General features: G+C 39.2%; 3 protein-coding genes across 3 annotated transcripts; 1 reads left to right on the top strand and 2 right to left on the bottom strand.

Moving 5' to 3' along the window:
* Positions 1–910: 910 nt before the first annotated feature.
* On the bottom strand, positions 911–1,251 carry fmc1 (mitochondrial complex assembly factor, LYR family Fmc1; the record flags this gene model as incomplete). The annotated part of the gene is made up of 2 exons (XM_056179133.1): positions 911–1,150; positions 1,198–1,251. 2 exons carry the CDS (start codon positions 1,249–1,251, stop codon positions 911–913), a joined length of 294 nt encoding a protein of 97 aa, XP_056034947.1.
* Positions 1,252–1,613: 362 nt separating this feature from the next.
* On the bottom strand, positions 1,614–7,076 carry nup189 (nucleoporin Nup98 and Nup96; the record flags this gene model as incomplete). Its single annotated transcript, XM_056179132.1, has 1 exon — positions 1,614–7,076. One exon carries the CDS (start codon positions 7,074–7,076, stop codon positions 1,614–1,616), a length of 5,463 nt encoding a protein of 1,820 aa, XP_056035602.1.
* A 341-nt stretch (positions 7,077–7,417) lies between these two features.
* Positions 7,418–12,613, top strand: alm1 (nucleoporin Alm1; the record flags this gene model as incomplete). The annotated part of the gene is made up of 1 exon (XM_056179131.1): positions 7,418–12,613. One exon carries the CDS (start codon positions 7,418–7,420, stop codon positions 12,611–12,613), a length of 5,196 nt encoding a protein of 1,731 aa, XP_056035667.1.
* Between the last annotated feature and the right edge of the window lie 362 nt (positions 12,614–12,975).

Below are 12,975 nucleotides of genomic sequence, written 5' to 3'. Positions count from 1 at the left end.
CAACGCATCGATCGCTCGAAAGTCTAGTTGGTACTGTTATAAAATACAAAGAGGCTCAAATCCTGTTTTGCAGCAGAGCAATGTTCACTTTTTGTTCAAGATCCTCAAATAAAATTACAGATCTTTTCTTGCTCTAGATGAAACACAGGGAAAGATGCCGTTCAAAAGCTAAGGATCGTCAGTTAGATTATACTTCAAAGTAGTTTTTATGATTTATTTCAGGCCATTTGTATAGGCTCAGCATCGCAGAAATACAAAATTTCCTATCACTTTCATTTTCACGGAACCATATGCACTAAAATCCCGAGATCTACATGGACCCTTTCCGAAAATACTTACATTATTGACCAATCCTTCCGTTACAAGGAAAATTGTAAACAAATACAATCCAAAAGTATATTGATGTCTGTAAGTAGAGTTTCATCTCTATTGTCGGCCGCACGTTGACAAGTAACAAATCTTACTCTGTACTTTATTCTCCGAATAGAAAAAATTAAAGTTCAAACAATAAAGAATATAGAAGAAGGAATTTATTAAATCAGAAGAAGAGCATGTCTGACTAATAAAAGCAATCAATTCATGCATATTCAACAATAAAACAGTCGCTCATTTATCAATGTAAAATGTCTATGAATTCAGCTTCAACTAGCAATGTAGGAGTGCTATTAAAGAACCAAAACTCACGTAGAGAGAAGATAGCAGAGAAATATAATTAATAATGAGTGCGAGAAGTCTCTCGGCGTTTCGAGCTTGAAGTTACAGAACTCGGATCTGATAAAACCCTTCTTTCTCGTTCAACTTCTAACTCAAATTTGTAGCCTGTTACAAGTACATCATCAAAATAAGTAAAACACTTCCTCTGCCTGTCGGCGCATATAACACCTCAAAAAGTCCGACCTCACATTCTGATTTAGAACTGAAGACCCACTCTGTTGGCAGCTAATTTGGCTTTATCTAACTCACTCATACCAACCATTGGATGATATTGCTGAAATAATAATTCGTGCTTATTCCCAGAACTAATTAAGGAAAGCAGCTCTTTGGACTTGTTCAGGTCATTTGAAGAGCCGTTACGAAACCATGCTTTTACGGATTCAATCGCCGTTTTTTGAGCAGGAGTAACCCCTTTTGAAGACCTATAGATGCCATTCTATTTTATTTTGTTAGTACATGATTCAGAAGCTGATTTATTTCTACCATTTGGCGCATTTCTCGAATAATGCTTCTATAAATCGTAGTAGCTTGCTTCATGCTATGTTATTGTAATCCTTATTTGATTTTAAATATTATAAATTCGTCAATCAACCAGCCTGCCTATTTTAATATGCTATTCCAAAATGATGGCTAATGTTTAGGTGAATCATAAACGGTTCGAATATATTGGGACTTGGGCTTAGTAGTCAAAAATATACAATACTTTTTATTAATAAAGTTCAGTGATTATGAACCTTTTACTACGATTGAAAATCTGCTACTGTTATATTACACGGCTCTTTAATATACGGAAAAAATACATTGAAAGACAGCTATACTATTTACATAAACGTTTCATCTATATAACAAATTTTTTTTAAATCAAAAATGAACTCACATAAAACATCAAAGAAGGTGACTTAAAATTGAACGGAAACGTACTGCAAATTCTGAAGACTGTTGGCGGTCGTAAGAGGCAAACTAAACGCAACATCGTCTAACGACTGGCTTAGGCAAAGCTTGTTAACATAACGGGTCATCTTATACAAAGAGGCCTTTTGATGAATCGACTGTGATTCAGCTTCTTTCAGTGCAACAGTAATTCTTTGTAAAATAAATTTTAACATTTCGACGTTATTTTCATACTTTCCGTCTACCAGGTCAAGATAGTCAGAGTACAGTTGTCCGCCGAAATTCCAACCCACAACTCCTTCCATTCGTTCTCGGAATCCTTCCAACAAGCACTTCAATTCTTTAAAGTTATTGCTGATAATGGCTTGAGGAGCGATGCTTCGAATTAAGCATGTATGAGCTTCTTCAAATAAATTTGCTTCTTGAAGGAAGGTTACTTCTTTCGCGTGTTCTCCATTATAACGAGCACTTAATGCCTTCGCTTCATGTATCCAGCTTTTTGGGATGAGTAAGTCGCTAACTAATTTTTCATCATAATCGGTTAAACCCATTTTAACATTTCGCGCAAGGCAGTTTTTAATGCTGGATATACGTATTTCAACATTTTCTGCGTGCAGGAGCACAAATAAAGACCACTGCCAATAACCCATACTTTCGAGCTGAGAGGCAAGCGAAAGTGTTAAAATATCTGCTCTTACGCTCTGAGGTTTGAAGTGTATACCATCTTCACCTACAACCTCATCCATGCCGCCATCTCTGTCTGAAAAATCACAGATACCTCGAGCTTTTGATAGAAAAATCGCCAATTGCCAAACCACCCGATAGTCTAGTGGATGGCATTTTGCGCTTTCTGGGAGCGTAAATTCTTCTAGGGTTGCTCCGACAGCATACGCTTTCAGTAACAAAAACATTAGATCGTAAATTTCTCCATTTGAGTCACTATACACCGTGGGCCTTTGTAATTCTTTTTCGTACATTTTCAAGGACTCCATGTACAGCGACATAGCTTCAGCAATATTGATATCAGTGTTATACCATAATTTCAAGCCAAAAGCACATATCCAACTTAATTCCTGAGAGACAAACATCGAAGAAACGTAACCCTCTTCTCCAGATCTTCCACAACCCTCAGCTAGGTTGGTGTTACCAGAGAGAAGTTCAAAGATAAGACGGGTATACTTGTTGATATAAGCAAGATCACCTCGTTCTCGCCATTGATTCAGCTGTTGCTTAACTTCGGCTTGGATATCAAAATCGCTATCGACAAGAGGAATCAACGTCGATAAACGATTATTTTCCGAATTCACAGCCTCTTCACACGCAAGGCTAATTTGATTGCCGGTCAATAAAATAAATATTTTTTCTTCTGAGGATGTAGCCTTTTGAGCCTTTGCTAATATCTCTTCTTTTACGATTTTTGTAATCCATTCAGACAAACAATCGCGAACAAGCTTTTCGGAAAGCACTTCTCGAGCCTCAAGAGACAAAGACACTGGAACTTCAAAGTCTTTCTTGTCGAATAATATTGACGCTAATTCCCAAACTTTAATTTGATCAACGCTTTTTGTAAATGCTACTAAATCTCCGACCACCATTGATAAACGCGGTGATATAGAACATACACCATTAGCATCAACATATACTTCGCTTTTAGAGAGCTGGTACTCAAAAAGCTTTATCAAATTTTCGTTTCTTGTGCTAGAAAGGCTGAACAGATTTTCCGCTGAATCCATTTTTAGAATTCCATTTTTTATTTGTACGTAAGATCCATTCGGATAAAGATGAAACTTTGGAATATTTTTCGCACCAGTGTCCGTAAAATCAGTTGAAACATTTTTGGCAATTATACTACCTCCAAACAGGTCTTTTTCCAAATCATACTGGTCATAAGCAAAGCTACCAGTTGCTTCCTTATTGCCCTGTACCGAGGAAGAAGTGTTGGCCATTTTAGACTTTATTAATACAGATCTTTGTAACCCCAAGTTCAGATGTTCCAGCCACGTACTCGGATTAATCAGATTACTCACTGCCTCCTTTGAATTTTGCACGTTTGCGTCAAGTACTTCATCAGACTCATCCTCCAAAATATCTTCATTCTTCAATTCATTTGAGTCGTTAGGGCTATCCGTCATGTTCGATAACAAATCATTCGTTTCATCTTCTTTCTCTATCTTATTATCTTTTGAAGATACCGGATATGAAGCTCCAAGTACTTCTGTTTGCACTTTTGCTTTCTTTGATGAATTGTCATCAAAGTTATCATTCTGATCATTGAATTTACGGAAAGTGTTTAGTTGATTATTGGGAGGAAAAGAGCCTGGAGTATTGTGAGTAAGTTGTGTCTTGTTACATTGCGAGCCTTGATGACTCGACTTCTCATACATTTCTGAATTACCTAAATCACGGTTCAATGAAACTTCGTTGTTGGCGGGCTCATCCTCTAAATCTTCATCATTTTCAGAATCTTCATCGAACAGTCCGTATTTAGAAAAGTGTTGAACTTTGAAGGTCCATTTACCATCATTAAAATCAATAAACTCTGTTTCCTTAATTTTCTGAAGTCGCTTCATATGCTGAGCATATCTAGGATGATCAACATCTTTGATAGGTTCCCTTGTTTCTCGAGATAGAGGCCACGCATTTTCAAGAGTAATAATGGCAGGGACATTTAAACCTTCTCCAACGGGAGGACTAGACCCTTCCTCAGGATAAACAGAGCATATTTTTTTCTCGAAAAGGACAACATTGACAGGGATATCTTCAAACTTTTCAAACTTAGTCAAATCGACAGGTTTTAAAAAGGAAACTTGACCATAACCCGAACGCCCAACACAAAATTGGGGTACCGTAGTTAATTTGTCCTTAGGGTATTTAACCAATTCCTCAACTCCTGGTTTCATCCAGTAGCCATCAGGTAAAGTATAAGTTCGATCACTTTCAACCTTCGTTGTCTCCTGCTTCATAGCATCATTTGTCTTTGATACTTCTTCAGAAGGCTTAGATATATTTTCATTTCGAAACATTTCATCTCGTGACACCTTTGGAGTTATGACCAATTTCTTAATGTTCTGCCTAGGAGTGAAAGCGTCTTTGCTTAATAGGACGTCATCATTTAGTGAATCAAACAAATGTAAAGATTTTGGCTTGCTTGGAGCGGTTGCTGAATTCATTACCGCAGATTTCGCAAAAGGAGAGATGGAAGCAACAGTGGAACGACTACTCGATCTAGGGGATAGCCAGAATTGAGGCAATGATGCTGCTTTCTTTGGGGCAGGTTGGGTTGTCAAAGGCGAAGCAATAGGCTCCTGTATCGAAGTTGGTGCGGTCTGAGATACTGTACTAGAAAACAATGGATTACTGCCATATGGATTCTGATCAATGCTGGCTTGAAGAGGTTGTTGCTGTTGCTGTCCACTCTGAGAAGCACCCCCAAATAATCCAGAGCCCAAGGTAGATGGTTGAGCTTGATTATTCATGTTTGAGGAGCCAAACAACCCGGAAGAACCTGTAGTAGAGGGTTGTTGCAAAGTATTGTTAGAACCAAATAAACCAGGTCCTGTTGATGGCTTATTAAACAGGCCAGCACCTGGTGTAGTAGAAGTATTCGTACCAGATCCTAATAAACCGCCTCCTGTGTTGGGAGGGTTATTTAAAGCTGTATTATTTCCAAAAAGACCGGAACCACCGGTGTTAGTATTGGTGCTACCAAACAGACCTCCGGCGGTAGAGCCTGTATTACCAAATAAACCTCCCGTAGAGCCTGTGTTACCAGCTGCATTATTGGTAGCTGTAGAAGGGGTACTGTTAGCACCAAATCCACCAAATAAACCGCCACCAGCAGGTTTAGCAGAGGGTGCAGTAGAACCGGTCCCAAATGCCGGCTTAGGAGCTGTACTAGACGGCTGACCAAAAGAAAAACCAGATGTCGCCGGAGCACTAGTGCCAGTACCAGTACCCGTACCCGTGCTTGAACCGAATCCAAAGCCTGATGGCTTAGAAGCAGCATTATTAGCACCAAAGGAAAAGCCGCTGCCGGAGCCAAGGCCTGAGCTACCAGGAGCGCTAGTATTTGTTCCGGAAGTAGCATTGTTACCAAATCCGAACAAACCACCTCCAGGTGGATTGGATGCGGGTGGGTTATTTGGAGCAGAGCTACCGAATCCCGTGCCTGCGGTACTTGCTCCAAAACCCCCTCCGGCGTTACCGAATAATCCGCCTCCCGTACCTGTACCTGCGCCTGTACCAGCGGTATTGGTAGCGGGGTTGGAGGTCGAAGAGCCAAATAGCCCGCCACTACCACTACCGGTATTTGTATTGGAGCCAAAACCAAAAGCTGGTTTTTGTTGGCCAAAAGTCGATCCGCTGCCGGCACCGCCAAATAACCCAGTCGAAGGAGTAGTTGATGCTTGATTTGATTGACCAAACAATCCGCCACCTCCGGTGTTCGTAGTATTCGCACCGAATCCTGAAGTAGTACTCGGATTGTTAGCACCAAATGCAGGACCGCCACCAAAAAGACCTCCACCAGTATTAGTATTCGTATTAGAAGATCCAAAGGGAGTGATTGAATTTGAAGTAGGAGTGGCTGTCTGGCCGAAACCTGTAGTGGAAGTACCAAACCCAGGAGTAGACCCGAAGGTTGATGGAGTGGAAGTTACATTCGCAGGATTTCCAAATCGACGACCTTGATTATAATCTTGTAAGCGTAACTCTTCAAAAGAATACTGCCTATACGCCGGCATACACGTTATGGACTGGAAAGCACTTGTACCATTAGTTTGTGCGTCCTTCTCAGATGTTACCGCGTAAGGAGGATTATCCGTACCATTGATCGTATTCGTGCTTCCTGCTCCAAATCCCGAAGAACCGAAAGCAGGAGCTTGACCAGTCGATGCTGAGCCAAACATACCACCACCACTAGGAGGCTGAGCACCAAATCCTGTGCTCCCAGAGGAATTGTTTTGTGACCCAAAGAAGCCACCGGTAGAGCCAGTGTTTGCTGGTGTACTACCAAATCCACCAGTAGTTCCTGGATTGTTGGAGCCAAATGAAAACGCACTTCCCGCAGAAGGAGCAGCAGCACCGCCTGCATTACCAAAAAGGCCACCACCACTTGATGTGTTTGTACCACCAAAAGCAGGAGCGCTAGACTGACCGAATAAACCACTTCCGGTTCCCGAATTCATTCCAAATCCCGTACCTGCTGAACCAGGAGCAGGTGCAGGGGCAGGAGCAGGTGCAGTCGCTGGTGGAGGGTTGCGATTACCAAATAAGCCACCTCCGGTACTTGATCCGAAAAGAGGTTGTGCGGTGTTCTGTCCAAAGCCACCTGCATTATTGTTTTGGGAACCAAATAAACTATTCCCTGTAGTATTAGTATTGGACCCAAACAAACCTCCAGTTTGCTGGTTATTTTGCCCAAAACCCCCAGTTCCTCCGCCGAAACCGGAAGAATTATTTTGCCCAAACATTATAAGGACTATATGATTTGTATTTTGTTGGTGTTGGTCACCTGGAATGATATGTGTGGAGGACAACTAGGACTCCACCCACGTTCCTCTGTACTACCACCAAAAAAAGTGCTACTAAGCATTAATTCAAATCAAATCCTACCCTTTGATCTTAATTTAAAGGATTTTTTAATTAAATATATTTTTTGAATAAATTAAATCTTATAGGGTTTGTTTGAGCTTGTTGACGTGAAGGTTCCTTCTTTACTAATATTGGTAACAGGAGCTTCATCTGAGGAGTTAGAAAGTTCCATACCTGAGGAGCCTCTACATCATTATTCTTCAAAAACTGTCATTACAATATGGCTTCAGGTGAACATGAAGATGATGTTCAATTCGTTCACGAACGCTTCGGCGTGTCTCCTGAAGACCTGAAGCCTTTAGCTAAAGTACCAAGTTTTTCCATACTAGTTGTTGCATTGCGTTCTAAGGTACGCGACTTGAATTCGCTAAAGGAACAGATGGTTTTACAAGAGGTGAATTCCGAACATAAACAGAATGTGACTAATAGAAGAGCGTTGCACCTTCAAGAGCAGCTCGGTTCGCGAAATGAAATTGCAAAACAATTTCAAGAAAAAGCAGAGGAACTCCAAAAAGATGTGGATGCTTCGAAAGAAGCGAATTGCCAGATTCAGTCTCAGCTTAACTCTTGCTCTGAAGAAAAAAATTCGTTAGTTTTGGAAAAACAACAACTAAATTCACGAGTTATAGATATGGAAAGGAAGCTTAGTGACTCTGAGAATCTCCTTCGATCTTTTCAAGAGGAAAAGCAAAAAAATGAAGATTTGATCCAAAACTTGCAGCAGCAAATGCAAGAAATGGAAGAGAATCAGCGAAACTTAACATTGAATCAAAGCAGCAGCACTTTCAAGGAAGAGATTTACTTACAAGAAAAAAATGCGCTTGTTTTGGATATAAAAAGGTTACAAGATGAAACTAAAAGCATGTCTGAAGAACTAGCATCTTCTAAACATAGCCAAAATGTGCTTCAAGAGCAAGTTGCTGCACTTAAAACAAGTAACTCTGAGCTGGGACAAAAATATACGAGCGTTGTGCATGAAAGTCAAACTAAATCAAAGGATAAAGGATCGAATACATCCACCACAGCAATGGAAGTTGATGACAAAATCGACGTTTTTGATGATCTACAGAAGGAGCTTGAAGCTCAACAACGTTTAACTTCATTATGGGAGTCTCAGTGCTCAGAACTTCAAAGTCAATTAGACAAAACCGTCAATAATCAGAGTGCTTCTAAAGAGTTGGACACATCTGCTAATAGCACATTTGAAGAACAGTTGAAAATGAGCAAAGGTCAATTGAAAGTTGCCAACGAAACAATCAGCAAACTACACTCCGAAGTTGACAGACTTGCTAGCGAATTACAAGTTACAAAACAAAGAAAAGAGGTATCTCCTGCAGGTGTTGGTCTTTTTTCATCAGTCGCTCAGAGATTAAACGCATCACAGAACCCAGAAATATCTTTTACGAAAGTGTATTCTGACAATATGCGGTTACAGCAAGCTGTTTTGAATTTACAACAACAACTTGATCGTGCTAATGATAAAATCTGTTGGTTTTTCTATCAAATTAAAGAACGTATACCAATTTTTCAACAACAAAGGGAAGAAATCGCAAGAAATAATGTTTTTATGGTTGACCTAAGTGAAAAATTATCCACATCAAAAGAAGTCATAAACAACACGAAACAGAAATATCAAGTTTCAAAACTGCAACAAGAAGAAACTCAATTAAGACTTATGGCTACTCAAGTTCAATGTCAAGATCTGATGCGGGAGGTTCAGTGCCTTCTCTTGAACTTGGATTATTTGCAAGGGACGGGAAATAGAAGCTTACCTCAAAAAATACAAGAAGCTTTGGATAATTTTTCTAAGCAGCCATCGGGGAATGAAGTCGCAGTTTCAGTTGATATCCCCAACTTTACGTCTGTACAGGAAGCTTTGGCACAAGTTTTACAACTTCGCGAAAACATAAGAACCGTTGAATGCAACTTGGAAATCCAAAAGAAAGCTTCTGAGTACCAACTTTCAATTAAAACCGAAGAATTGAATGAACAGCATGAGAACGTGACAAATAAATTACAAAGTGAGCTAAAATTGGCCAACACGAAGATGCAGAATTTTATTCACGAACGTAGTGTCCTTAAAGAAATGTTGAACATGTATAAAGAAAAGACTGTTCAAAAAGTTTCCCAGAAACCCCCTGATATGAATGGTTCTTCACAAGCAGCTGTTGATGATATTGAAAAACAATTTGAGACGTATCGCAATGAGATGGTTGCGGCTAACGAATCACTTTCTAAAAGGATTAACGATCTAATTAGTCAGCTTGAAAAAACGAGAAAAGAAGCGAACAAAGTGAAATATCGTGAACAGTTAAGCCTACAACGACTGAATGTATCAAAGCAAAATGTTGACTCTCTCGGGAAAGAAATGAAGGAGTTAAGGACCCTTAATAGTTATCTTCAAGAAGTCCTTAATCGCCAAGATTTGAATGCTGGTAAAATATCAGAAGAGCACATCCAACTTAAGTCATTATGTTCAAGGATGAACAGCGAAATTGCGAGTTTGACTAGTGAAAAGGAGGTTTTTGGTAAAATTCAACAGCGGTTGACTTCAGAAAATAGTAATTTGCTGAGTGAGCGGGAACGTTTGACGAATCTTGTTTCTAATTTGCAATCACTTCTTAATGAGCAACAAAGGATCTTTTCACTCAATAAGCTATCTTTTGAGGCTAAAAATAGCGAAATGAAGCAAGCTGTAAACTCATTGCAAGGTTCTAATGAAAAGCTTGAACAAGCTTTGCAGTCAGCAAATGACCTAGCCAATATGAAGGATACAGATATTAATTCTCTTCGCATAAAGCTCGAAGAAGTTGAAGCTACCAAACAAGAGTACGTAAACATAAGGAACTCTCTAGAATCGGAAAACAAAGGACTACAATCACAACTGAAATCAGAAAGCAATAAAATAGAGGAACTCCAAACAAGACTATCTCATCAACAATCGATGACAGCTTCCGAACGAGAAACTGAGTTGGGTTCAGTCGTAGTTGGTTTAAGAATGGAAAATTCGTCTTTGCAAACTGGTCTCAATGTGTCAAAAGACCACACAAAGCGCCTTGAGGAAGCTATTCGCTTAGCTGAAGAAACATTAGAAAAGCTTCAACAGGAATACCAAACACTGCGATTGTCAACTTCGAAACAACTAGAAGAAAATCGTAATTATATCAATGCTTTAGAGAAGAAAGGCAATGATCTCGAAGAAAAACTCCGCAGCGTGCAGCAGCAACACGATTATGATAACGAGCAAAAGGATGGCAAAATTTCTCTACTTATTAAAGAAAATGAGCAACTATCAGACGATATCACAAGTGCTCGTAATTTAGAAAAAGAATTACTTCAAAAACAAAATTTGCTACAACAAGAGAATGTGAAATTATCTGAAGGTTGCCGAAAAGCTCGCGATGCTTATGAGAAAGAATTGCTCAGGCATGCAAATGCCATGTCAAATCTTCAAAAGCTCAGGGCTGAGTATGATTCTGTACTGAAACGTACAAATCATGTTTCTGAGCCTACTGGGTCTGAGAATCTCATTGCAGCTCGAGAGCTTAAAGATATGCCAGATTCAGCTTCTGCAACACCAGATGTGATTGCACTAAGAAAGCAAAATGCTTTACTTCTTGCTCAGTTACAAACACCGACTGATAATGACTTATCTACCCTAGACATCACTTCTGAAAAACTTGGTTCCGTCATGAAGCTTTCATTACCAGATCTTCAAACTTACATTAAGCAAATGTTTAATGAGGCTAATATTTTAGCATGCCAAAGACAGCTTATATCAATTGAAAATAAGAGGTTAAGAAAGCTGGTTGAACAATCAAATCAAATAGTTCTGGAATTTCAATCGACGCAAAAAGCTTCAACAACCGAAACCAGTTCCGATGGTGCACCCATTGATAACAATCTTTCCCGAATGGTGAAGTTATTGAATGATAGTAATAAACTGTTGCGCAAAAAGGAAGAAGAACATAATGGCATTATTAACAACTTGCAAGATAAAGTCTTCTCTCTTGAGCGTGAACTGGAAGTTCAAAACAATCACTCTCATGAGCTAGAAAATGAGGTAGCGGGAGGGAAAGAAATGATCCGTCGAGTTGAAGAAGAAAACCAGAGACTGCAACAGCACAACCAACAAATTCTCCACTCATTGAAAGAAAACAAGATTACGGATGCTTCGGCGGAGACTTCAAACGCTGATGAAAAACTGTTGGTTGAGCTACGCCAAAATATTGAGAAGTTAACTACCGAACTTGAATCAGCTAAAGAGACAATAGAAAAAATAGAATCCGAAAAAGGAGCGGCTTCGAATACGATCGAACAGTTGACTGCTAGAAGCAAAACTGTTGCCGCCGCATGGAGATCTAAGTATGATCAACTTGTTGCTAAGAGTTTGGAAAAGCACAATCAAGTTCGCCAGCAACTTTCTCAAAAAACTTCGGAGCTTGAATCGAAAATCAAAGAAACTGACGCGCTTAAAGAAAAACTTCAGAAATATGAAGAAAGTGAACCCTTTGAAGATAATGCTAGGGATCATCAGGATATCAAAAAGGTTAGTGATGAATTTCAGAAGGCTGAATATATAACAGCCCAGCAAAGGCTAGCGGAAGCTACGACTGAATTAGATGCTACCAAAAAGGAAGTTTTATCATTGAGGGAAAAGATTGATCAACTTGATAAAGAAAAAATATCTCAATCCGTTGGTTCTGGAACGACAAGTGGAGAAGAAATAGAAAAGAAAAATCAAGCTTTGAAACAGGCTGTCTTGAAATTACGTTCTCGGATTACTCAAGAAGTACAAAAGAATGATGCTGTGAGTAAACAATGTACAGAACTTGAAACACAATTAGAGAAGTTGCGTAGATCGTTAGATTCGCAAACACAGGACGCAAGTGATTCAGGAAGCTTAAGGGCATCTGATGAACAGAAATTGAGTACTCTTTTAAAAGAAAAGGAAAATATGCTTTCTGGTACTTTCGAGATTGTCTTCCAAGAGCCCTTTGAGAAGATAGTTACTTCTAGTTCTGACTTCCCCGATGCAGTAAAAACGGAATGGAAAAAACGTCAAGAAGAACTACTTAAAAAGATTCAGGAGGATACGAAACAAAGCCATGAACGACAAATCAGCAACCTCAGGACTGAGTTAGAAATGAGAAGCAAGTTAAAACTTAGCATGCTTGAAAAGAATTTAGCAAAAGTTCGAGCCGAGCTGCAAAAGACTACTCAAAAAGATAAGAACTCTTCAGTTGAAGCAACACAACCGAAGAACGATGGCAAGTCTAGTACGGTAACTTCGAAGACAATTGAGTCTCAAAAGGAACCAAACGGTGATAAGTCATCTTCTGGCGATTCTTTGAAACGACCTCGATCGAATGCTGAAAATGAAGATTCCTCTTTAACTATTAAGAAATCAAAATGAGGAATTGTATCATACTAGGACGCAGTCTAAAGCTTGTATTTTACGATCAATTTTTTGTGAGTTTATTTTGTTAATGTAATTTGCTACGATGAAATATAGTATTTGGTGAACAATGCTTGATATACAATTTTGTAGGCTTACTGCACGAATGAGCGCGAACGCCTTAAGAATTAGGTATACATTGAGGCCATGCTTCAAGTCAGTACTCAGTCTTTCTGTTTCAATAGCTAACTTTTTTTATTTGTTAATGAAGTATTTAGCTAGTACACAATCTGGTTTAGTGAGATCCAACGTATTAATGGATCCTGTAATTTCGACCAAATCATCTTGATGATTCCAATCTGCAAGTAATTACAAGCGAT

Source organism: Schizosaccharomyces osmophilus, chromosome 1, assembly GCF_027921745.1.
Source record: "Schizosaccharomyces osmophilus chromosome 1, complete sequence".
NCBI lineage: Eukaryota > Fungi > Ascomycota > Schizosaccharomycetes > Schizosaccharomycetales > Schizosaccharomycetaceae > Schizosaccharomyces > Schizosaccharomyces osmophilus.
Note: the sequence above shows the minus strand (reverse complement) of the source record. Positions and strands in the feature narration are given on the sequence as shown.